Source organism: Geospiza fortis, unplaced genomic scaffold, assembly GCF_000277835.1.
Source record: "Geospiza fortis unplaced genomic scaffold, GeoFor_1.0 scaffold112, whole genome shotgun sequence".
In the NCBI taxonomy this organism is placed as follows: Eukaryota; Metazoa; Chordata; class Aves; order Passeriformes; family Thraupidae; genus Geospiza; species Geospiza fortis.
In genome coordinates this window covers 7661042-7688993 of record NW_005054298.1, presented here as the reverse complement: position 1 = coordinate 7688993, position 27952 = coordinate 7661042, and the positions used below count along the sequence as shown (strand labels likewise).

Genomic DNA, 27952 nt, shown 5'->3' with positions numbered 1-27952 from the left:
TTCTCTACCAGCCCCATTTTGATGCAGGTACTGACAAACCATGGAAGAATTTCACACATTACCACCATAATTCCCACTCCAAATCCTGGAATTGGCCAAGGAGCCACATGTGCTGCAGACCCAGAAACAAGGAGGAACTAATCCCACAATTTTAATTTTTATTTTTATTCCCGGTTAAGCATGAAAATGCCCAAAGGATATCCAAAACTATCACAACAAGATGGTTGTATAGAATATCACAAACAAGACAAGTAGGGGCTAAAACATTCCTCTGCTGGAGAATAGTTACCACTCAAGCACATAGTGCCGAAATATCCCACTTTGGGACCAAAGAAAGCCCAGACAGATCTCCAGCATGAAAGAAAACAACCACCTACTCTTTCCTGGTCACCTGATCTCTAGGAAAGCAGACAGAACAAATGAATCATTTTGTAGCTTTATTATCCCCCCCCACTTCTCACAAACGGACAATGACTTGCATTGAGATCTCAGTGCATTTCACAGCAAAAAAAAAAAAATGTACAAGAGGATCAAAACAGTTGTGCATAAACCCAACTTTTTTTTTTTTGCATGATTTTCAGTTTGTGTTGAAAGTTAACATGGTTATTTAAACCTTCTGATGCATTCTTACAATTGCATCTTCTCTATGGAAAACATCTTACCAGATCACACAGTTGTGAGTTTTTATGATGCTGGATCAGGTGCAGCCATTGCCATGGATGGGAAGTGGCAGATAATGTTATATACACTGATTGGAAGACTACATCAGAAGAAAAAACAGATTAAGGCACCACTGTTGGAAAAATTAAGGTAGCTTGTAGTTACAACAATAACGAAAGCCATAGTAAGTACTATTCTTAATTGCCAGCAATTCTTAGACTTCAATAAAATAGTTATAAAAAGGAGGAAAACAAAAGGATGTTTGTACCTGAATACAGTTTCCTGATATCTGATTGCGTTTCAAATCAATACTCAGTCCTCAGATGTTTGTTTGGGTTTTTTTTATGGAAAGATGAAAAACCAGGACCTAGAGTCCATGTATTCAAGGTCACATTTCACTGCTTTGTTCTGAACAACACCACAGGAGAAAAAACAAAACAACCCAAAGGACAGTTTGTAACACTGATACTTCATCTCTGAAACTATTAGATGGGCAGAGAAATTTAAATACAAAACTGTACTTTTTCTGTTCATTTTGAAATCCTTAGTCCTCAGGAAGAGAAGTTGGAGGAGAAAAAACAGGCCAGATCTCATTATATTATAACTTGAGAAAAACCAGTCACTCAAAGAGATTTAATAAAATTAGAGTTGAAAAGTGTTCAAATTACTTTTCCAATTCAAGTCAACTATTTCAAGTATATTAAAACGTTTCAGAGGAAAAATTTCTCCATGGTTACACTTCTAATTGCTTTTATAAATCCATAAAAAAGAAAAGTAGTCTCTACATACATCCCATATTCCTCCAATGCATGCACGCGTTCTCTCTGGAGAAAAGGTCGTCATGATCCAGTTGTTTCTTAATACTGATTTCAGGCACATCTTCCAAACATCCTTCCAGTTTTTGCCAAGAAGGTTAATTACTGGGCATAAAAGCAGCAATTTTCTGTTGCTGTTGTCTACATGTGTACTGAGGAGGTTTCAGTGATTAAAGAGCTTGACACAGATTCCAAAAGAGTTCCTATGTCACTCTAAAATCCAACAGGCTCCTTCTTCTCTCAGGCAGCTTTTGTAATCAGATCTACTTGGAAGAATCTTACACAATGCAGATAAAATCTCTTGGATCATACAAAAAAACAAGTTGGTTGAATGTACCTGGCAGGTTTGTGTCTACAACTTGGATTTTTATCTTTTTTTTTAAATAGCTTTAAAGTGCCCTAGTATAGTTATTTCTTTATGCTCATTTAAACTTGCACAATTACATAAAAAGGAGACACTCAGTGTGATTACTGTGTTCTGAGAAACAGAGGAAAAGGAGAGGAAAACCAGAAAACTCATCTTAAAGCAGCTTTTTTTCTAGTTACTGTCTGTTTGTTGAGTTTGTGCGGCAGAGACTGTTTTCCAGAGGGGTTTATGGTAAACCCAGCCATCTCCCTGCAATTTAAAGAGAAAGCATGGTTATCATAAAGACACTACCTTGGCAGAACTGCCTTCACACAACTATGAGACTGACAGCTGTGAACAGCAGAGGGACAGAGCTGGTATCTTTAACTCCTGCAGACTGAGGCACAGAGATCAGCACTGCAGGCTGCTCACACATGCGCAGGCTCCTCTCAGCCCCCAGCTCTCTGGGAGCAGGCTGCGCCTGTAATTAACCCTGCCAAAAAGCCACTCTTCTCAACTGTGTGATCCAAATTACCCTCAGAAGCCAAATAAGCAGCCAGCACAGAGGCAGCCGCCCAGGATTATCAGCCCTACCTCAGCCCAACTGCTTACCTGGAAATGCAGTGCTCAGGATCATGTTAAAATGTTTTCTGGGTACATTTGTATCCTGGACTAGCAACAGAGTTTCATCTTTTGCAAATCTAACAATACTAACAATACAACTATCTAACTTTGAGCTAATCATACTAACACAGCTTTACTAGTCCTGAACTTGACAAAACAAACCTGGAATACATCCAAGAGAAAGAAACCTTTTAACCTATGTTCTAAACTCTTATTTGATCACGGCTATGGAAAGAAGAGGGGGAATTACATTACTGCAGTGTAACAGATAAAGCTTTCACTGGAAGGAGAATCTAAACTACTACAGCATTAATTTTACTCAAGAACTCTCCTGTTGCAAAAGTCTCTACACAAGCAAGGTCTCATCATATGGATCACAAGAAAAGCCTATTCCAAAGTTATCATACCAGCATTCCCCAATCCTCCTGGGCAGGCTGCACTTACCCTGGTTACAAGCCTTACTATATTATTACTATTACTATTACTGAAGTACAGGTTAAGACACTGAACAAATAAGCTCTATCCAAAATGTAACATAGAACAAAAAAAGTGGTAAGCTGAGAATGAACTCACATTCCTTCTTGCTAACAATAATATGTTGGGTATATAAACACACAACGTCAGCAAAATTAGTACTACTGATTATTTTCTTCGGGTATTTACTGTTACAGTCTGCTCACATGTGTATACACAAAATTATTTTCCATGTGCCATTGAGGAAGTGCTTGGTAAAAGAAACAGGACCAGAAAACTGGAAAACATTTTGATGCAAAATCCAAGCATTTGCAAAGTGGAGAATGAAGTCACACCTTCACAGGCTTAGAAATTCTTATGTCACCTTACTCCTATGGATCCCACAAAGCTAAACCCTATGATTTAAGGTCAAATACTCTATTCTGATAGAACACAGACCCATATGTGCCCCTGCTTGCATAACATCTCTGCTTCTACCCTCATCAATAGCAGATGACTGCTTGGAAACTTACATCTTTAAGGAAGTATTTAGTACACCAAGGTGTTTCTGTTTCAGCACGAAGCCTCTCTTCATTCCTCTGCCGTTCCTCCAGGGCTCGCTTGTGCTCCGTGGCCTTGTCGATGTCTCCATCCCGCAGAGACTCTGTCACATGCTGCCACAGCCTCCTACAACATAAACTGTAACTGCACTGTTCCAAAGGCTTCCCAGGCAGCCACCTCAAACTGCAGGATCTCTGTGGAACAGGAGCACTCTCTCCACTTACACGTGACAAACCAGCCCAGCTCAGAGCACTGTAGTGCAGGTGAGGGCTCATGGCCAAGTCTTAGACCTACATCAGCAGCTGGGAGCAGGTAGGAAGGGCTCTGAGGTTCTGGCAGTGCCAATCTAATGTCTGTTTGCAAACCCTTTAAAGCTGCTATTGGAAGTGCTATTCAACAAGCAGCTTCTTGTGAGGATGTCAGGAGCAGCCCTGCTGTGTAACTGATGGGTAAAAACAAAACTAATATGAGATTCTATTCTCTGGTGAGCACTTTGTGAGCTCAGAAAAACTCCTCTGTTCATAAATAGGAGGCAAAATAAACAACCATGTGCCTGCACTAGGGTTTTGCCCTTTCTTTTCCTCTTGATTTTTATTTTTAGAAAACATAAAAAAAATTAGGATGACTGCTGCTCAGCACTACTCACAAATCTACATTTGCAGCTTTTCCTAAGGCACTCACCAGACTGCTCAGGACAAAAAGGGTCAGACGAGAGCAAACACATACTCTACCTAGATTCAAAGGGGCCTTGCTTCTCCAGGGGCCGGACTCGTTTTCTTGTCACAGAGAGCTTTGTCAAGTCCACGTATTTGGTCTCCCCGTTGCTGTAGGTGAACTCAAGCACACTGTTCCACTCCCCCTGCACTCTGCACACCACCGTGTTCGTCATGTTCTGCTTCACTTCACCTGTGACTCTAGGAGAGAAATTTATTTTTAAAAAGCCATGGCTGAAGAAACCTGAGGACTATTCCTTGCATAATCACTCAATCCTGAATGAGTTTCAAACTTGTCACACTGCCTTGAAAAAGGTTAGTTATTTGAATTGCATTTGTGTGGAGAAGCTCAAAGAGCAAAGTGACTTTCACTCACTGCTCTAGTTCTCTTCATGTTACCCAGGAAACTCCATTTTTGGCTTCAGCTTGTTTCAAGCCCCTTCAGGAAATTGAAAATTGAAAAAGAAACTAACACAGGTTGATTCACATAGAACAAGCAGTTGATAGCTTTCACTTGAAGTATCACATCAGATACCTAGTTCAGACTTAAAAAATTAAAACTGAACTTTCTAGCAGGAATATATCTCACTACCTGCTGGCACTTCATCTCACATCCTTATATTTCAACCTTCTCCTTACATAGGTGGTCTCATTTTCATGTTGATCACATAAGCAGCAGACACACAAAGGCAGAAGCAAGGAAGGAAACTAGGAATCAGGAGAACTGATTCTCCTTTTGTTCCCCTGTCTCTTCCACAGAAACCTCTGCCAATAACAAGATAAGGAAACTGTCTTTCTAACATGCAGTGCTTCATTCAAAGTATTGCATAATGCTCAAGTACCACCATAATTACACACACTGATGCATATTTTTCTTCCCATCTTCAAGACCTATACAAAGACCTCCTGACATCCACTTCATCCTGACCCAGTTTCGGAGCATTGCTTGGCAAGCAAAATGCCAGTCTCAAACAGAACTTTTCTCCTATAAACAAATAAAAGGGTCTGTGCCTATGCAAACCAGTCTTGAGACATTCTCACTTGTAAGGTGCTGCAGGATTCACAAAGGATACTATCTCTAGCTCCAATTAAACTGCAGTTACCTGTACATAACCCCCCTAAAACTCACCACTTTCCAGCCCTCCTGCATTTCATCAGTGCTCACACAAAGCACAGGCTACATCTCCTTCCACACTTGCATTGTGTGCAGCTGAGGACAGCTAATTTGCACACCACCAGCTTGCTCTGATGTCCTTTGAACAACTGCACCCCAGAGAGTGGAAAGCAGCACGTCTGTGCTCCCACACTCAGAGCAAATGGGAGCACAGGACACAAGAGCCACTTCCCTTCTTCCACACACACTGGTCACGTCCCACTGTGCCTGCACCTACCCATCCTCCCCAGTTGTAGCATCAAAATAGAGAAATTTATCTCTCAAGCACTGAAATGAGCATCACAGGTCAGACCTCCCAGCACAGGGATGCTGGATGCCAGCCAAAGCAGACCTGCAGGGAATCTCCAGGGCAAGGGAGGAAGTCTCACAACCAGCTCACAGCAGGAGGCAGCTGCTAAGACTTCTGTCATACCATGGTCCAGCAGCTCAAACCTAAATTAACCTCATGAGAAATATCTTAAAAAACCCAGACTGATAAGTATATGCTGCTCACACAGGTTTCCATTACAAAAATTTAGGATTTGTTGAAAAACACATGAGCAAAAAAAGCACTTTTACAATATTTTTTTCTCTGTGGAAGTTAAGAAGCACTAAGAATTACTGAAAACAGCAGAAAGAGCAGCTGACAAGCAAGCAGCCTCAATTTTGTGCTGCTTTTCATCCTGTGACTTCCACACCTCAGCAAAGCTCTTGCAGATGGTGGGCTCCCTGTCCTCCTCCCAAGAGATCTCTGAAAGCCTGAATCCACAGGATGTGAGAGATCAGCCTGGTCAGACTTTGCAGTTACTTCTTCACAACTATAACAGCTTGATTTTTTCCAAGCATTGTGCTGTAACAAGACAATACTGACATCCAGTATTTTAATATCATTCTCAAAATTACTGCCTCTTCTCAGCTGAAAGTAAATGAAGTTATATCCCTCACTGCTGAGGTCCAATATTGAACTGCTCCATTAAACTCTCTGTATTGCTCTGACACACAACCACTGCCAGCACTGCAGACCACAGTATCTGCCTGAACCTGCACTTGTGATAAAAAACTGCTGGCACTTACGTGTAATCTTGGCATGGCTGATACATGTCTAGCTGTCCATTATCATTATCCTCTATTTCATACAGCTAAAGAGGTACAGGACCAAGGAGCCAACATCCAGCTAAGGCCTAAGAACAAGGGTCACTCTACAAAAAAATCCATACCATTGCCATAGCAACTCCTGTGCGCTCTGAGTAACCATGACAACACTGCTGCTTCCCATCAAGAGATTCTTTTGGCAATGTCCAATCATCACCATGTCAAATTTTCAATAGTTACAGTACCTTGAACAGATCTCTCTTTAAAAAGCCTCTGTATCTGTGACTAACTTCAGAGAGACAAATAACAAAACAGTTTCCAAATTAAATCACTGAAGTAAAAGTACATCCTCTAAGTTATCTGTTATGACACAAGAGTAGCTATTGCAAAGTGGAAGATACATTGTGAGCCATGGAAAAAGCAACAAACCATGTGTCACTTTCAAACAGCACCAAGCGAAACAGAATTACATGAAAGCTTCAGTTCTTCAAGAGCGAGATAAGTCTCATTTCAAACAAACAAAATGTTCTCACCGATGCAACTTGCCACCGTAGAAGGGCTTGGTATGAAAGTTAATGCTTGCAGAATAGCCAGTTTTTGCACAGTTAATGTTGACTTTTCCTCCCAGCTCTACCCAAGGAACAGTTAAAATTGAGCGGGCATATGCACAGGGCAGAGAGAAGGTGTATTCTTCCCCGTGTTCCAGGAGATGTAAGACACCTGTGTGAAGAAATACACGAATCTGTAAACCAGTACCGTTTCAGAAAAGGCCAAACAAGTTGTTGAAACAAACAGTCAATATTACATCTGCTACCTTTCCTCATAGCCCCTCATACAAAAAAAGAAAATTAAAAAACTCACATAAGACTGACATTTATTAGATTCTAGATACAAACATTTTCCTGGAAGCACTAACTTGAGTAATGTGCATTTTGGTCTCTTTTGGGAAAAGACATTTATCTCAATAATACTGTTCCATAAAATACAATGCCATGGTATGCACATACTTTTCAGTAGTGTATATAAGGGCTGGCCACTCTCTTATGATGGCTCTGGAGCACAGCAAGACTTACACTGACAAAAGGAAATAACAAGAATTCCCCGAACTGCAGATCCTGAGGAAGGCTCATACTCCTGCTTTCCCTTTCTATAATACACCTTACCCAATCTGAAGGCAGGAAGCAGAGACAATTCTTACTGCACCTCTCTGCCAAGATAAACCCAATTCCTTCCTGACAGCAACCTTTGCAATAAATGCCAAGAATCTCATTAAATACTACAATTTTTCTTTGGGTTTTAAGATTAGCAGGTTTGATTCCTATAAAGAAACCAAAAGCACAAGACTTCCCTTTTACCCTTACAAGAAAACAGACAACATCTAACTGCTGCCTGCCCCAGCCCACACCTCTGAAGTGCAGTACCTCTGGGTGTCTGGCATCAGCAAAAACAACATGGGAAATTATGAAAAAAGTTATGATTTGATCAAGAGATATCAACTTCAGAAATTACCTGTACAGCCAAAGATGTGCCTTTCACATACCCTGGCATTCCCTTGGTCATTCCCTTGTCCAGAGTGTAATTTATATGCAAGTGCCTGGAATCTCTAGGTATTGGCCAAAATACACATAGAGTGGGAGAGGCTGTCTCATCTTGTTTAGTAAATACTAATAACTAAAGGAAAATTATAATTTGAAGGCAGTTACCTTTCTCTGTCCCTAAAGAATCCAATTTTTCTAGTTAAAGAAAATCAAAATGTGCACAGGAATATTAAGTGCAATGCACAGAAATGCAACAACATTTCTATCTAATAAATGTCTGATGCAAACTAATTTACAAATCATAAGTATCAGTTTACATTGCACTAACTGACCTTTGGCTTAAAAGGCAGCATTTTATTTCCAAATATAATCCTGATTTTTGGCAAAGCATAAACCTTTCTATTTTTTCCTCCCATATGAAAATTTGCTCTCTACAGTGACAACTTGTATCTTTTGAAAATAACATCAAATTTGCTATCAAATTTCCTATCAAATTTGATATTTAACAAACAAAATTGTTAAAATTTTATTTAACAGTACTAACATTGTTAACAAATTTGTATTTTAAGAACCTTCCAAAATGAACAAAGGACAGAATTTACACTTACCCTCGCCAACCATTGTGACTCCTATTGACATTCCTAGGAATTTACTTTTTGTCCAGACGTGGGCATTGACACACATGTTCCTCTCTACACACTCAGCATAAAACCCTGAGACAGGGGGATGATGGGACACTTGCTCAGCCACGAATTTCACCGTGTAACAGTCCGGCTCCGCTTGCCCTTCCGCATCTTTGGGCAGAGCGACTTGCTCTGAGGGGGAGTGAGCAGAGGAGTTGGTGCCAGCATTGGTGGCCACGCTGCTCTTGGGCATCCTCCAGGAGCAGTGGAAGGTCTCCCCGATGATGGGGTTGTAGGGCTTCTTGGCGATGGCTCCCTTGCGGCCCTCGTGGAAGGAGGTGAGGTAATACTCCACGAAGCGGATCATCCTCTCCTCGGGGCTGCTGCCGTTCGTGATGGCCACAAAGAGATCGGGGTGCGACATGAAGTCCGCATACATCTCCAGCAACGAGCGCTTCTCTAGAATGAATGTGGGAAGAACCACCTGAAAATAAAAGAAAAGCCATAAGCCAAAGGTCTCAAGTAAGGAAAAACAGAGACAGGTGTTTTATAAGAGAAGTCCTTGGCAGGAGGATGCTGTCCTGCTTGGGACACCACACTTTCAGAGTGCACGTTCTTGTTCCTCTTGCAAGATGTGAGCAAATACAGTGATCAGAAGTTCCAGAAAAGCAATTTACAAGGAGAAAAAAGCCCAGCAAGTACAAGTAGTACTAAAGAGATTGAAAGGAACTGAGCATCAGGTAAACAAGAACATGAAAGAGCTGCAAAGAGATAATGCGCCCCATATACCTGCGAAAGAGAAAACAAGCATGAAGGAACTCAAAGACAGTTCAGAGCAGAATTTAGGAAAGGTATGGTCTAATGGAGAGGAAATCTGTGATGCTATGCCAGCTCTGAGAGCTTTCAGAATCTCCTTCCACACAGCAACTAGACAAGCATCCATGAGAAGCAGCACAGGATGGGTTGATCCTGTGCCTCTGAGCAGAGGTACTTTACACCTTCACAGTTGCATTGAACACAAACCAGCAACCCTGTCCTTCATGAGCCAAGGGCAACTCCCTAGGGTGAAAGGCTGTGGATATCATCAGTGTTTTCCTTCTCTGCAGTAGGAACAAGTCTCACATAGCTAAACTTATGTAACTGACATAACTAACTGTTGTAAACAGCTACACAGAGTATCTCAACCATGGGATCAAGACAATCCATTGAAATCAGATTTAAATCTATTTAAATCTCTTTTTCAAAGAGAAAAAGCACAGACGTAAGACTTAATAGACATTGAAGTTAAACTGAATACACTTGCCATGCTGTTGCAACACTAACCTTGAGTATTACGTTGCTTTTCACTTCAGTATCCTGATACTGAGTTAAGTACAATTCTAACAACTTCATTACCTGTTTTGACGTCAAGTTTGTCCACTTCAGTGTTTGCCTCCTCTAAAACACACACTATTCTCCCTACACAGCCAAAAGTCACAACTGGGAAACAGGCTCGACAATTAATTTCAACTAAGAGCAAAAGATACCCTAAATCCAATCTTCATATAAGTGATAGAGTGACTTCATCAGAGCCTCGTTAAGCAGCAGGGGTTTATGTCTGACCCACAGACAGCAGGGCCTGTTCAAATTCTCTTTTCATTTTCCCTCCCAAGTTATGAAATATAAGCTGCACAATACAAGTGTTTCTAGGGGTTATGTAGCTAGTGCTCAAAAAACATAGGTTTAAAAAAAAAACCAATAATCCATAATTCTGAAATAAAGTGTTTTCCTCATTCCATGCTACTGTAAAATCCATTTTTTTTATTTCAAAGTGCCTAGTGTTTATGGCAAGAAGTCTTTACAAGAATGAATTGAACATAAGCTGGGAGCAGCCTGATTTTCCCAGATTTGCTGCCCAAGTTGTCTAACAGCACCTGAGTGTTAATTTTTCCAAGCTGCTTGCTTTTGAGATCTGCACTCAAGTGTTAAATCCAATTCCCTCCAGCGTAACTTTGTTCTTGCCTGCTTGCAAGCAAACACAGAAATGAGAACAGGAAAGAGGCTTAAACAGGCATCCGAAGATAAATAAAGGAAAAAAACTTCTTTTCAGAAGCAGCATGGACACAGGTGTAGGGTTATACATGTTGTGTGAAAAAGCAGCATCAAGATAGAAAAGAGATCATGGAAAGAAAGCAGAAAGAAAAAGATGAGAAGGCTGAAGAAAACAGCATGAAAAGACTGAGGTTCAAACACTGGAAAGAAGACAGGCCATTACAAGAAAGGCAACAGAAGCACAGTAGAAAACACAAGGAGAAGGTAATAAAAAAAGATAGAGTCAGCACATTCCACCTAAACCTGCCTCAATCTGGACATCAGATTTGGGACCTGATGCTGCTACTGGCCACAGTTTCATATTAAACTCAATACTGTTCAATACAGGAGTTGAGTTTTAAATGATACCTCACTTTTACTGCAGCAAATTCTCACACTTGAGTTACTTACTCTTGTTAAGTCCATGCCAAGTTTCAGCTGAGACAAAAGATGCAAGATCACGCTGCGCTGCTCTTCCACTGCTCCTAGGTCATCTTCTTTATCATCACAGATATCCTCCAGTTCCTCATCTGGATTTATTTCTTCAGGTTCCTGGAATAAGAGCCATAAACTTTGCTCAAAGATGTAACTGGCCAGAGAGTATTCAAAAAGGACTTCATATTGTATTTAAATGCCTGTGTACAAAAAAAGACTAAATAAACCCCTGCAAAGAGCTACACAATGGAATCTACACCCAAGACAAACAGCTGAAGAATTTGAATGGATATGAAGATAACTCAATGCAGATTCCATCTGGAGGATTCAGGCTCAGATTTCTCACCCTCTCTCATATGGGTCAAGGAAAAAAAGAAAAAAGCTTAAAAGAAATTCCTGTAAGTTTTGTGAGTTCACAGAATGTCAAGCATGAAACACATACACAGAAACAGCAAACCAAAACCTAGCAGCAATTCCAACCACCTCAGTAACCCCCTCCACCTCCACACTACTTCAGCCTTGCCAGTGTTGCCCACACTACTCCAAGGGCTGCATCAGACCGTAGTTCTGAGTCCCTTGATTACCATCATGCCCGGTATCTACAAGCTGGGCTTCACAAGCATTATCATGTTGCAGTGAGGGCAAATATGTAACAGTGAAAGAAAAAAGTAACTTGGAGTTACCTAAAATAACAAAAGCCCAGGCATACACACACACTGCAGGTGCCCTGGTCTGTGTAACTAAAGCAGGCAGATTAGAAATTATATCTGCACTGTTTTAACAACCACCACAGTGCAAGCAGAAAGCCAAACATTTCAGGCAGGAGGGATGCTGGCACTGCTAGGGCTCTGAGCTACATCCTCCTGGGACAAACAGCTGGAGGGAGGCAAATGCAGAGGGGAGAGGCACTGAATGCCATAGGAAGGCAGCAATTTGCCTTGCCTAAGCAAAGCCTTTGTCCTGGAGCAGCTGCCCCGGCTCAAGGCAGATTTATCAACACTCAACCACCAAAACCAGGGGGCCAAGCCCTCACACAGGGCTCAAATCCTGATGACAAGTGCAGTATCACACAGGTAACTCCTTTCCAAGAATGCTATGCTGTTCTGCTCTCAGAAATAAGGGAGTTGAAAATACCTACAGGGAGTGATAACACCTGTCATACCTCAGATACATTAAGTACTCAAACTGTGACTGCCTTAATTACTGAAAGGAAGGAATTAAGTGATTTAGTTGAAAGCTCCTAGCTTTGTTTCATCTTTTCTTTTTTTAACTTAATAGAAACTGCTCTGCCCCTTTTAAAAATCTATAAACTATAGCAATTGAAAAAAAATCCTTTCCATTTCAATTTTGCTTTAAGACAGTATTGCAGAGATATAAAACAGCACATTATCTTTTCACAGTTACACAGTCTCAGCCAAACAACTGTGTGAAACCAACTAGCATAAAGAGGATGTAATTATGATTTTCTAGCTTAGTTAGGAAAACATGCTCTTCTTCATAATCCCTACTGGTTTTTTACTTCACTGTTTTGCAATTCAAATCCATTTTGTCAGTTATAATGATACAGACTGCAGCTGAAAATGATACAGATTGTAACTGTATTTCAAATGCATTAAGCCACCCTGCAGTCAAATTATGAGTTGCTCAGATTAAGAAAAACAGATGCAACAAGACCTAGAAAAGAAAGGGAAATGTAATAGCTGAAGACCAGCAATTCTGTCTTTTGTCTGCTTAGGCAGTTCTTCTTGGGTCTATTTTGAGAGTGTCACGAATTTTATTTAGGCAGTATTCCCTTGCATTTTATCTAAAACAAGTAAATAATGAAGTGCAAAAACCCTATTTCACTGCCTTGCATTACCACCCCAATTGGCTCCCTGCACTTGACAACAAGTTACATAAAGCAGCAAAAATTTGTTGAATAAACAAGGTAGAGAGTTTCACTTACTGCAACTGTCCTCACTCCTCCTCCTACACAACTAACCCTAAGTATGAGAATGACTGTCATTAAATCACTTCCACATAATATGATTGAAACATTTACAGGTATTCCTCCAAATAATTCCCCGCAGAAATGGGATGTCACATTACCTTACCCTTGTTAGCTGGCAGGGCTCTGCAATGGACTGCTCTTCTCTGACAGATGCTGGCTTGTTTATCTCTGCTGGGAAATTCTGAGCTGCTCCATTTTTGAAGTGGTTTGCCAGGGAGATCTTCGGTTCCAACCAACTGATTGTCGTTCCTGAAGCAAAGGAAAGTTTGCGCTGAAGCTTGCTCATTCTCTGCAAGGTCAGTAAACAGCAGTTTCCAACAAAAGAACTATTTGTTGTGGAATAAGCCAAAAGCAGCCAACTCCTCCTGCAGCCAATGCCTCCAGCAGCCACTAAACAAAGGTGGTGCAATGAGACACCACCTTCAGTGATCATTAGCACAAACACTGGGATTGGCGAGCTGTAATACATGCAACTTGGACTGGAGAAACTAGTTGGTGTCATGAAAGGTGTAATCAGACACTACAGGAGGAGCCCAGTATCATGGGAACGTTAAGCAGCCCTTACACTTCTCTTTAGCTGGTAACAAAATTAAAAACAGCTTTCCACTTATCAGCTTCTAAAACCCAGCTCTGTTATAGACTAAAAAGACCCAAAGCAGAAGTTTTGTTGCCACTGTTTTCTCTGCAGAGGGTGCTTGTCTTTTCTCAGCTGCAGAGAAGGCAGGCACACACTGTTGAATAAATAATAGCTGTCAAAAAAAAAGAAAAAAAACCAAACCTGCAGGGCTTGGAAAGCTATTACCCACTTGATGATTCCAGCATCTCTAGTTACTCCCAGTTAATTTATCAGAATGGGTCAGGTTCCTCATTAATAATACAAATGTTCCATTCTTTTTCAAAGGGCAATAAATGTACAGGTGATTCCAATAAGTTTTTACTGAAGAATACACAAACTGACAAACCATCTTGGCTGGGTTGCAAACACAGAAATTACCAGGAAACCTGAATTTCTACCACCAGATAGCAGTTCCCTGTGCTATACTAAAACACCTATACTAAGGTGTCTGTTGTCTCTTCCCATATGATACACAATCCTTTATTTCCAGACCCCCGTTACCTGCAACTAGGTCACATCCTCAACCAAAACAGGCAGAGTAAGCTTAATTCAGATAAACAGCATCATTTCCACCAGGAAAATACAGGAAAAAAGTCCAGCTTTGCTGTTTGAGACAAGACAACTTTTCCACAGCCAGGCGGCTTATTTTCATCATCCATTACTCATTAATCCACTACATCACAAGAAACAAGAATTCCTGACCACACTAAATTAAAGCTATTTAAAGAGAAGTTTCAAAGAAGTCAAAACAAGATGCTCAGAATGCTGCTATCCCACCTTTTCAAAAAGGTTTTACTTGTCTTAAAAACCTCTCCATGATATCTGCTTTCTAAGCTGTAACTTTCAACATGCTAATCTCTAACTGCATGTTCTAGGCTGCATTTCATCCACACTCTGCCTTTGTATTAGCTTGAATTTACCCAGCAGCCTCCCTTTAATATTTTCTATCAGCTACACCTAAAATAACCTCATTTATTACATTTTCTGCTTATTTTTTTGCTGTTAAAAGGGTATTTCTGAAAGATTTGAGCTACTACCTGTGTCTTAATCCTTGTGAATGGACAAGATACCACCTTAAGACTTCTCTTCCACTGGAACAGCATATACAAATCTGCTCTCAGCTGTTTTGCATAGGCACAAGCCATTCCCCTTACTTGTGACATCCTCCTCCCCTACAGTCTTCACCAATTTCTTTTCAAACAGTTGTCAGCACTTCCTCTCTGGCACAGTGCAGACCTCTTGAGTTTTCACTTCCTACATTTTTCTTCAAGAGTTGCAAATTGCTGTTGCACAAAAGCTAATAGGTGGAACTTTCTTGTTCATCTTTTCGTTTGTGATTCAGAACGTACTTTGATGTGTTGGGGCAGTATTTTCAGTCTTCTGATTGCTTTCTTTTTTGTTTGTTTGTTGGGGTTTTTTTGTCATCTAATAATCTATAATAAACCAGCACTCTTACAGTATTTCTAGTCCTTGGTTTTTAAGCCTGGCTCCACCAGTTGAACCAGAAAAATCCCTCCTTAGTCAAGATGAGAAATCTAAGCTAAATGGATTTAAAAATATATAATTTTAACAAGTTCTTGGCAATCCTTGAAAGGAACAAATGTATTACAGTGTCTTGAGAAAGGCCACAGCAGGGGGGAGATGGCAGGCTGCAGAAAGACACATGCATTCTTTTAATGGTCTCTTTTTAACTCTGGCCCCAGTAATGCATCATCCAATCTGCTGATCCTCTCTTCTCCATCCATCTCCCCAGGATATCACTGAAAATCTTCAAGATTTGGACATATTCAAACAGTATTTTTAGATTCAGCCATAACAGGCAGATACCAGCTGAATAGCAGCCAGTGAGTTAAAGCTTGTCCCTGCATGGTTTAAAAAATTAAAAACCTACATCACTTGTCAAAAAAAATCCAAACCAAAACTATCTTCTTAAGTTATTACAGTGGTGCTCATTGGACCCTACTTATGTACCCAGATACAAGTCAAAAAAATCACCTTAGGTAGTACATATGTGAAAATGCCAAAACAAAAATACTTCTGATGTGCATCTCCCACAGTTATCCATCAACAGTGAAAAATTCCACATAGAACAGGAAGAGTTCTTTCAGCATAACTTCAGAGTTCAGACAAATATCTCAAGAGTTGTCATCCAGTTTTTTGGGTTTAAAATGAAATTTTGAACTGAAATACAGCAAAAAATTTAAATCAATCTATTCACATATTCTCTTTTAATGCCTCTGGTGATTTCAGAATCACAAACACTTTTTATATAGTTTTAATACTTTTGTGTAACATTTTTTCATCTTGGAAGCTAAATTAATTACAGCTCAGAAATAATATGCTGAAGCAAAGCAGGCACCACAAATATCAGAGGAATACGGGACAGATAAGGGGAGAGACAATTTATGTGTGTCCTTTGTTAAACACTTATTATATCTACTGATCTGTTGTGCAAGAGAAGCATTTGAATATCCTACAAACCTCACAAAAAGCCACAAAGTAAACACATGAAAAAAGGCACAATAAGATGCAGAAGAATTTACAAACAACCACATTCAATTCCATACACAGCACATGAATCAGGTAGAACAATTCCACTAAGCTCTTACTTGTATGGAAGTGATCAATTGCACAGACATGACAACACATTTATCTGCTGCCTGTGAATGCACATATTCCACACCCATGAGCAGTAGGCTTTGGGGGGGGGTTGTTTGTTTGTTGGGGTAGTCAGTTGTTTATTAGAAGAGATTTTCTATTTTCCCCAACCTTTAAACAGTTTTCATTTACTTACACGTCCATTCTGGCCTCAGAATAGAATACAACACTTGTCCTTAGACCATGGTTTAGACTAAGGTAGTAACTCAAAACAAGAATACTGAGATTTAAACAGTATTAGTAACAATCAGTGCAAATTTAGAGTTTTGTATTTTAATGCTTAACTAGAAATGGAAGCTACACACATGTAAATACTAATAACAGGTATTCAGTGTGCAAAAAAAGAATTAAAAAAGCATGACATTTGGCAGAGATGTAGTGGACACTCTATGTCCCAGAATCTGCAATGCCATCAAATTCCCCCTCCACTATTACAATTATATCCCAAAGACAGCCTTCCTGTTGGGGTGCCTTATGTAGTTTATTCTGTTGTGAAACGTTGTACAACAATTAGATGTTACATTTATGCAGCTGCTGCCACAGACTTCCTGATTGAATAAATGATTAAAAATATATATTCAACATGCACAGAGTTCCACCCAACATAATCTGGGGTTTGGAAAAATTCACAAGAAACCAGTCAGCAGTTTCCTTTGTCCATGTGTTAGTGGAACAAACATTTTTGCAAGGAAGGGATTTATATTTGCTGTATTTGAACCAGAGTTCTGCTCTCTGTGAGCACCTATACCCACCTGCTGGTAAGGAGCCCTTTTGTTGAGAAGCATGCTGTAACTGGAGAATATGGAAACAGTCATTTAAGCAGTTCATGGTTGCCATGGAAGTTGCTTTGAGCATTAATAGGTCTTGATCCAAGGATGTAAGGTGACCGGAGGCAGGAAGGCATTCTATGCTCCTGATCAAGTCTCTCTGCTGGCCCTCAGCCTGAGACATCATCTGTCAAAGAAAACAGTCACTTATCAGGTGGTAGAAGTGTTGTGTGATACCTGTTCAGCTGTGCACACAGAGGAGCTCAAATGGTTTTGGGACAATAATAAAACTACAAGGTAACAGATATATGTAAAATCAACTGTACTTTTTTCTCTTGACTATGAGAACTACTACTACAGAGTCATTAAATGCATGATGAATCTACTCACAAAAATACATGGCACTTAATTAACAAGCAAAAGAATATCAAAGTGACTTTAAAAAGGAAGGCAAAGATGAATTTGAACAAGACACTTGTTGCAGTAAATATCAAACACTTTCATGCCTAGTTGATAGGGATGGGGGTGAGAGGGGAATTGCAGGATTACAAATATACGAAAAATATGAAAGCTAAAGTCCTAAGGCATCACCCACATGCACTCTGTGTGAGAAGTAATTAAGCTCTGCTCTGCACAGCCTGGAATAGGATCTACTGTCTGTGGGGATCAAGATTTTTTTCACTCTCTGCAATCAGAGGTGCAGTGCTTTAACAGAGAAGACCTATATTCCCCTCATTTTGGCTCAAACCATAAAGGATCTTCATTTATTGTCTGCACTGACAGCACACTGATTATCACCATCTCAGCATTTACTTTGCAAGCAGGGAAGAAAAGCCAGCAGGATTTTCACCTTCATTCTGTGTTCAAATTGCAGCTGTCCTGTCCTGTTGTCATTGTTCCCCTTGCTCTCCTCCCAAGCTCCTTTTCTCCTTCACACAGAACTCCACACACCTAAATCACAGAATCTGCCCACATGAGGTACAGGAGCAAAGCACACCAGCCATCAAGCAGCACTTTCCTCTCTACACTCACAGAAACAAAATATTACCTGATTTTGAATCAGGGATGAAAGCAAGCTCCTACACATCTCCCCTTTCTGGGGAGGAACAACAAGCACTGCCCAGCAATCATTGTGTGTTCTGGTAGTGAAGGTAAATGTAAGGACAGATTGATTTAGCAGAGCAGCAACAGAATTTCTTTAAAAAACTTTTAAAGAAACATGCATTTAACTACTATGGCACTAGGTAGCTTTTCCACTCCAATTTTTTAATTCCTAATCAGTATCTGACTGGGTTTTTTTCAGTACTGCTACCTGCAATCCCTTCCAGGAACTGCTTTTAAGATTTTATGCAATACTTAAGGAACGTCTATTCATCCAAGTTCATAGTACATGATCTTTGGAACTTTTAAGGGCTTGGCTCCATAGCATTCAAAGGTGTGAATTTACAAAGCAGTGGCTCATTAAAACTGGTGTTAACCGTGCAGAGTCAGCCTTAGCATATACCAAGAGCAACAGGGCAGAAAGCTACTAAAACATTTAGTTATAGATGGCTTTGCCTATGCAAACACACCAGCTGCTATCACAACATGTGTCTCATTTTTCTCCAGTCACAAGTGTGATAAAAGCCTTTGTGCGCAGTTTTTTTCCAACTTTGAAAAAGTGTGCTGGCTTAAAACGAAACTCCCACAAAAACCCCACAGATAATCAGTTGACAAATCACCACAATCCTTCTGGTGACCTTTACTGTTAGCAATTCATCATGTGGCAGGCCCCAAGCACTTCATTCCAGGATCAGGCCAGACAACAGGACAAACCATGCTATGCTTAGCTATGAAGTTCAAATATGAAGTTCTTCCCTTTCAAAGAACACATTTTGAACAGTCTTAAGGTTTTTCTTAATTACACACTCAGCTCTGGAAAAAAAAAATAGTGCCAGGAGAAGAAAAGCGCAGTGACCAAAAATTCAAAATCTTGGAAAAATACACAGGCCATTGTTTTCATTTGCAAACACAGACACCTGCATTTAGTGCAAGTTAGCAAAAAGATCTTCTTAAACCCCCTGCTTTGCACAGTAACCACGTCAGCATCATGACATTCAGCCAAGAACAAGGGGCAGGTAAAGGGAAAGGGACTGCCAAGGGATACTCAGGTATAGTGCAATTCATGGGAAAATGAAAGAAGGTCACAATGTAGCAGATTCTTTGAAAGAAGTTGCTCTTCTCACAGCTTTTCAAAATTATTTCTAAGGGTTCAAACTGCACCATGCTCAGGGGTAACAGGCACATACCTGCCCTTCAGTATTTTAATAATATCTACAAAAAAGTAGGCTTTGTATCCAACAAGCATTTTAGCTTAAAAAAGGCAAGCAAACTAATGTTAACACTCAGAAGAGTCAGCACTACTGAGGATTCTTCATCTGCACAAGTCTAAAGTTTTTAAGTTGATAAATAGTCATGCTGTGCCACCAAATTCAGTAGCAATCAAGAGAGCATGAACAGCTTCCTGTGCTCTTCGCAATGCCAAGAAAAGTCATTCCACTTTATTCCAGTTACAGGATACAAGCCACTGCTTCAGTGCTCCAGCTCACACATACTCCTCTTTCCTCCCTGAAATTTTGTATGCCATAATGGTGTTGGAAAATTCAAGAAGTGAAAAAGCCATTTTTGAAACATTTTTATTTTCCTGAGTACCTAGCAGCACTTCACACGTCTCTGCATTAGCACTATAGGAGACTTTAGTGTGCTCTAAGAGGATAAAAACAGGATGGTAGCAATTACCCTTTTGCAAGACATCTGCAAGAACAGTCTGCTGTGGAGAGAGATTCACAGACTCCAAGGTTTAAAGAGGCAGTCACCTTGTGTAAACTCCTGAATAATTACACCTCAATAGCTGATATAAATCAGGCACAATGACAGCATGCCATACCAGTGAAAGCATCTGCAACACCTAGTTACCGGAGAACTTACCACAGTGTTCAGCCACATATTTTAAGGTTAATGAGGCTCATATTATACAGCACTCTTCTATTCCAATTTGTCTAAGTTCAATTTCTAGCTATTCACGCTTCCTGTGTCTTTATTTGCTAAATTAAAAAGCTTTCCATTAGAAATTTATTTTTGCCCAGAAATGTGTCACATCACACTAACTACAGTTAACATTAAAATACTTATTAACATCAATACCACCACTAAGTACCACAGGTTTGCAATGCATTATCTTTAGATAGGCAAGTTCCACCCTGGATATATTCACAAATTAAAATCAACCAATAGTCAGTCTGCTCTGTTGGTCAAGATGGAAAGCTTACACCTGAACATATGGCGAAAAAAAGCCCCAGGCATCTGAATTGCTCTCTATTTAGTCACACCCATCCCTAGACAATTTGTCTAAATGAATCAGCATACCAGAAAATGGTATTAGCATTCTGAAATATCAATCATGACCAACTTCTCCCTGGTCATAAGAGACACAAACACAGCTTAGTCAGTTCTTCTATAGCTTGACAAGGAAAGAAAAGTGTAGAATCATAGTATGTGATGTTATGTCCCTTAAGGATATTCCCTTGTCACTTGTAGTGCTAGGACTTGCAAAGATGACAGCATGGTTCTACCTTCAGCATCAGGATACTACTGCAAAGTACAAAATATAAAATATACACCAAATATACACCATGTAGTTCTACAATTCACCAGGACAAGTTACTTATCCTCACACAGCTGTGCAATAATGGCTTAGGACATGCTACTGACAATATATACAACTAAGAACAGCAGGTTTCTCCACAACCTTACAAATAACACCACAGCTCTCTCAAACAACTGTAAGGGAATTTAAAGCATACAAACCTCTCTAACATCTACAAGGTGATCTGGCTGCATAATGGGAACTCTTTTTCCCGTTGGCAATCTGTGATGTCCAACATTGAAGAAGGAAACTGCATTTTGACTGGGTCTTCTCTGCACACCAGGAGAGTTGGCACTTCCTTGGGATGCAAGAGAGAAGCTGCGAGATTTCAGAGGAGGGTTGTTCTAGTGAATAAACAAGCATATTGAGAAACATTTACAATTAATCCTAATAACCAGCAAATGTTCTAATGTGAAATATACAGCAGAACAGTTTAATTTTTAATCTTTCATAGAGCAAGGAAAGATGGCAAAGCCCTAATAATGCATTAGTAGCAACTGCTAAATATTTTCCACTGTCTGCTTCTAGCTGCCCTCTTTTATAGTATAATTAAGAACAATCTGTGAAATAAGATTGATCAGTAAGTATCACTTCTCTGACTTGAAAATCAGTCCTTGATCTGCAACAGCACCAGAAAATGACTCCTAATAGATCCTGCAGGGATAGAGTTGACATTTAAAAGAATGGAATTTCATTCAGAGCTATTAGTTCAACTTATCTCTTACAACAAAACTAGCTACAAGATGCTGATTGTAACTTAAAAGCAAGATTTTATTGAGGTAACTGAAGAGGTGTTATGGCAATCAGGAGGCTCTGTAAAATACACTATACACATACCCACCACATGGTTAGCAAATGGAAACAACAGTACTCAGATACAGTGTTGAGGACTTTTTACTCAAACATGGGAATTCACCCTCAATTTATCTGTGGGCTGCTGAGTTTTTCAGAAAAAAAAACCTAAGAGGTTAAAAAAAAAACGTAAAAAAAAAAAAGTAACATTCCCAAAATAGAAGGCCTTCAATAACACTGAAGTTGTATTTGCAATACTTCTACCACCAGGCAGATTTTTGCCCATGAGAGCATCAGTCATACCTTTCCAATAGCTTCTGTATGATGCTGTGTGCATATCTGTAGCCTGCTAACCCAGTGCTGCCGCTCTTTAGCATCTGTAGCTAATAAAAGCAAACCAAAAGGATTCTGTTACATGAAGACATTTCAAAGTATGGGCAAAAATGACTGCTTCAATCTTAAAAATCACAGGACTAACAGTGCAAAGTAATTTATTTTTAATCTAAAACTCATTTGCCTGTAATAACTATAATGTTAAGTCAAGTTCAACATAAACAGTATATACTTTCTTTCTTCTTTATGCTATTTTTAGTGTTACAAAATTAATTTTAAAACATCAACAAACTATAACTGCCCTCACAAATACTGTAATCCAACAACATGAAACATTTTCCTGCAATAAGAGTAAGGTACTCTAAATTAGAAAATAACAGCAAGTCCTCAAGGGAAGAAATACTCAAAGTTATTAGCCTAGATTTCTGCAGCCTACAAAATCAGAGAATGGGCTTTTATAACCACCATAAGGTGGCTCACAAACTGAATAATTAGATTTTCTGTGAGCATCACCACAGTAATGCTGCCTACAGTGATTTCTAAAACTTTGAATCAGTACAATTTAAGGACAGCGCACATGAAGATTAAACCCCATTCTACATACATGAAGTCTTCTGAAGGTCATCAAACCCAAACATTATGGAACTATTCATAAATACAGACCATTTCTAGCTGAAGAGTGGGATGGAAGTCTTGCATGATTTTCATGGCAGCACTTTGCCAACCAGGCTCTCTCTCTTTGGCCCTGCAGCCAAGCCCAGCCAAGCAGCCCTAGGTGAGAGCCAGGACTGTCCTCTAGTGGAAGGATCCCCTGCCCAAGCATCCAGGTCCTACCTCTTAGTTTGTACTGCTCCCCGCTGGCTGCATTGACTGTGAAGGTGTGAGAGTCTTCATCACTGGGTGAGATGACAGCTCCAGCCAGCTGCAGGGTACCTCTGGGCTTCAAATGTCTAGACTGCTCATTCACAAAGTACTCCAGCAGGCCAGCATCATTGTTTAACACAAAATACCTGCACGGATAGCAAAGCAAATACACTAAATCACTAAATAAAACCAGCTTTTTTTTTTTTTTTTAATGCAGGTGGTGGTACTGGGAAAAGTGTCTCATTACAAGTTTGCAGTAATGGGATTGGGACTAAAAGTGGGACTAAAAGACTTGTGTCAGGAAAACCCTAAACCTGTGAATTATGTCCCCAAGATGGCACAAAAATTAACTTCTTGGCATTTTTTTTCTTACAGCACAGGGATCGCACAACAGAACAACATGCCCAGAGAAGAACATTATCATGAGATTCTGGGAATCAAAAATTATATCCTGAATCATTAGGGCTTAATAAATCCTTTTAAAACTACATACATTAAAAGTAAAACAGCCCCAGATTACAAAGGAGCTGAGATGCAAAACCATGAAACTGAAGCAATGCCAGATTTTTTTTTAATGGACATGGACATTATGCTTCAACTTTCACTTGAGTTTAATGCTGAGTACATTGACATGAGTCACTCCATGCCAGGGGCAGCACAGGGGGCACAGTGTGGTACACTAAGGACTTGTCTCTTCAACATTAATTTAGTTGCACTGTGCTGCTCTAGGAACAGCATGCAACCTGACCAGAGAATTTCACCTGACACAGAAAATCAAGTTATTCCAGGGGAGACGACATCCTGGGGAAAGAGAAAAGCTTGCTTGAGTTACAATTTACAGTAATGAAGACTTATTTTTTTAAGTGATAGCATGATTTGGCACAAAGGTGAAGACTCAGCAGAAAACACAAAGACAATATTTTTTAATGGAAAAGGAGAAAAAACCTAATGCTTTTTACACATACAAACATAGTTATAAGCCACTAAATGAGTTAACTGCTTTATATTGCCTATGCCTTTTTTATATCCATGCCTTAATACAAATATTATTCATCTACACATTAGCTTAATTTATATTGAGAAAAGCATAAGATTCTTGCATAAAGTTTGCCTACTAGAAAAAGGGAAATCTAAGTATTATTAAAAAAATCTGAAACATGTTCATTTGGATGCTGCAGACACCACCATTACTAAAAAGCACCATAAAAGACTTACCGATATTGCCAGCCAGTGACAAGATTGGTGTATTTCATTAAGTAGCCACAAATATTTTCCATGTGATCACTATAAAAAGAGAGAAAAAAGCAATCAGACAATTCCAAATATATTTTAGATCCTTCTGACCATCTTTATTCTCAGGGGATAAATTTTAATGTTCATTTTTAGAATGGCACTAACAATTTAATAAAGCTACACTTTAAAGATTTTTCCAGCCTTGTTCCTAAAATAGTTTCTTACAACAATTTAACCAGACTTACTGAATTCCAAATAATTTCAAACCACAATTAGCTCTACCAATTCAACAGGCGCTTCTAGACACATTTTTACAAGTTTCAGGTAATTAAAGACTTTGTATCCATGCTGCTTCTGGTTCCTGCTCTCTCTTCAAAACAAATTTTGCACTTTTGGACTCCTGAACAAAATTAACTCTCACTAGTTTATTAACAGACACCTGGATTGCAGCCACCAACCTAAACAGTCTGTAGCTACTCCTACATCAGTGTGGTGTCATTAATCCCTTGTGTCCAGCACCCTTCCCCTACACAGACATGCTCCTGGAACAGATGTCCTACAGAACACAACATGCAAGTGCAGGTCACATCAACATATTCTGAGACCTAAACCAGAAGCCAAAACATCTCCTCCTTGGGCCTGACAGGAAAATACAGCAGTTTCTCCTTCAAAGAATCAACTTGCAACACCCACCAAAAATGAGAATCCACCAAAGGTACTTGGCATGGAGAGTTAATATCACTATAGGCAAAATACATTTCCATTTCTGAAAATTAATTGCCCTAAATAAGGCTTACAAGTACCATGGCTACAAATTACTCAATTTAAGATCACAGTTTTAAGACCCACTTTATGCTGTATGTTCCCATAAATCTAGAAATGCCACCTCAATGCCCTCACCTCACAGTAGGGTATAACACCACACTGAAGCACACACTCTTGACAGACAATTCATGTCCAGCATAAGAAAAACGCTCCTATTATTACAAAGAACAATTGAAACAATGACCCAAATATCAAACACTATTTGCTTCTCCAAAAGAAATTTGTTTCTAATCTTATTTCAATTTTAAATTAAAATTTCTGTAGGTTGTAGTAGGTTGAAGATTAAATGAAATTATTCAGAGTCCATTGGAGCAGCAGCAACCTCTCTTAGTTGTTAAATGGATAAAGTAGCCCCATGTCAGCAAAAGGGGAAAAGTGGGGAAAACAGAACTGTGAGAGCCAAGGGATCATCTCCCTTAGTGGGTTTTGGTTGCAAAGATAACTGGGCTAAGTACTGGGTAAATTCTAAGTAACAGCCGAAGCTGCTGTCTACACCTCATTTATAGACAGCAGATTAATTAGAAATGTGACAGTTTGATAAATATAACATGTTACACTGTTTCATCTTAAAGAAAGACATTTAGGGTGTCTAATGAAAACAGCCACAGAGTATATCACTGCCATTCAGTGATATAACACAAGCCAAGAGATACAAGAATGTACATTTTTTGAAGAAAAAAACTAAGCTGCTGATTTTAAATGTTACTTTTCAAAACAAAAATATGTGTCCAAGCTATTACAGCAGCGATCAGTATTGCAGTAATATCCTGCAATGGAGAGCAGCCAGCAGGACTATCTAGGAATTTAATTTCTAATAGCTCATTAAGTGGTACTACAGATAAAAATAAAATCAAGGAGAGCAGAGGGTGTTGTATATTTTAAATGTACAGAGAAGCTAAAGGAGACATAATCAAACTCATCCTCTGCAGACGCCTCTCATTTGTTATTATTGGCATACAAGGGAAGTACAGTTTAGACTTGCTCTCTTAATTTAGCTGAAAATTATGAGATTGCATCATCATAAAAATGCATGAGCTTGGGTTTTACTCATCTGAAAATTGTCCCTAGTCACAGCTAATTGTTTTTCAGCTCCAGTGAATGCAAGCTACACCCTTGCTTTTCAGTGACACACTGCACATAGCCCTGCACATTCAGGCTACAGCCACTGCACCCCCATTAACTAACGTGCCTAAATCACACATACCTTTAAAGAACCCAAGAAAAATCAGAAAGGTAAGTTCATACTGCAGTGAATGCAGCAGGACCATGTGTATGACCTATGGAAGTCCACTCATCTGACAAGGGTAAATGAAATTACCTTTGATTAAAATAATTTGACCTCTGGAGGTTTTTTGGGTTGTGACAGATAAAATAGCTGACTTTGTCCTGAAGAAAAACACTGTAGAAGGGAGTGCAGCTCTTCTGGTGATGCAGTTCCACATCAAGTTACCATCACATTTTGCCATCATCTGCATGTTCCTTTCCACTTGGATTTTCACTTTGCCTGGACCCAGATGTCTCCAAATGCCTCCTCTTCAACAATTTATATCTTTAACCTCATCAGTACCAGAGGGCTCAGCTGAAAGGCTTTGAAAACACTGCCCCATGGAAGTCTGAGAAAGTGACTGAGAACGAATATTTCAACATTTGAATTAAGACTTATTTTTAAATAAGTGAAAATTATATACGCTAAAGAAATCTAAATCCACTCTGCAAACTGCAATTCACAAGAAAGTAAATTCTGTAACTATACATAAACAGATGAGAGAACTACAGTTAACCTCCTAATCTTCTTCTACATGTATGAATACAGAAAAATATTCTCAGTATTATTTATGAACAAGGCCAGGGATTGTAACTAAAGTGTTTCTTCAAGAATTTTAAAGTTAGTGCCTCCACAGCAAGAGTTAAAACCAAGATATTCGTTGTTCCTAAAGTAGTGATGTAAGGCAGTTAACATTAAAAAAAAACCACAAAAACACACCCAACCCAAAGAAAACCCAGTAACATTTCACTAGTATGGAACTGACAGCCAAGCTCTACAGAGCACTGCAGAAAGCTTGTGAAATGGTAGACTTTGAGAACAAGAGGCTGAGGTTCAAGTACTGGCTCTGCTCACAGATAACCACAGTTCATAAAATATGAGTAAGCCCCTACTGCTGTTTCATGGGAAACAGTGCTGGCAAACCATGTCTCAAAGTCACCAGTCTACTTCAAAAGCCTCCAAAATTCCCAACATAGGAGTTTTTGACTTCTAGAAAACAGATTTCAGAGGTGAACTTGACACAAAACACTGAGCAACTTAAGACTGACAGTGAGGGCTGGCTCTCTTGGGATCTTTCCTGATTTTCAGAATCCCTCTGCAGTCATGCTGCTGCCTATGTGCATGTACCTGTACCTATGGCTACATGTGTCTTTCCATAGCCAGGATGCTGTTGTTGCTATTTAAAATGCTCACCACAGTCTCAGATTGTCAGAAGAATAGCAACAGCTCAGCACCATGAGTCAACAATCCCTAAAGGGCCTATTTCTGTTGAAATTCACATGTCCTGTCAAAGAAAGGAAATGTTGCAACAGACAGATCACAGTCTTAAGGACATGAAAAAAAAATTTTTAACTTTTGCTGGACTACTTTAAGTGAGGGTATTATACAAATCACAATCCAGAAAAGAAGTATGCAGAACACATACTTTTCAGAACAGAACAACATACTTTTCAGTTCAGAACAACATTTGAACTCTAGCCCAGCAACATCTACCACCTCCCAAAATCTGGGTTTTTTTTCCCAAAGGCTGAACACCATTGAACTTGACTGTCCATTTATCACAACATTTTAGTTTATAAACACTGTGAGATGGACTGAGAATGTCCATTTAAGCAAATGACAGACATCTGTGAACAATTACACATCAGTTCGTATTCTTCCCACAAAATTACCCCTCCCTTACATCAAAGATGTTTACCACAAGCCAGATTTCTACATATCTACATGCTACTAAAAAAATTAATAGGAATAAAAGATTCGCAAAGGATCACTGTTAGCTTATTTATCCGTCTCTGGTTTTACTTGTCCTTTCCTAAGTTGCAGCAGCTGTCAGTGCCTTGC

At 39.5% G+C, this 27952-nt stretch overlaps 1 protein-coding gene across 1 annotated transcript; it reads right to left on the bottom strand.

Annotated features, from left to right (window-relative positions):
• Positions 1-149: 149 nt before the first annotated feature.
• Positions 150-27952, bottom strand: OSBPL11 (oxysterol binding protein like 11). Its single transcript, XM_005415753.3, has 13 exons — positions 27924-27952; positions 24004-24072; positions 22759-22934; positions 21895-21974; positions 20961-21143; positions 17100-17301; positions 13177-13322; positions 11060-11200; positions 8564-9062; positions 6951-7137; positions 4191-4373; positions 3432-3585; positions 150-2091 (listed from the first exon to the last, which is right to left on the bottom strand). The coding sequence occupies exons 2-13, from the start codon at positions 24063-24065 to the stop codon at positions 2014-2016; spliced, it is 2091 nt and encodes a 696-aa protein (XP_005415810.1). The 5' UTR covers positions 24066-24072; positions 27924-27952; the 3' UTR covers positions 150-2013.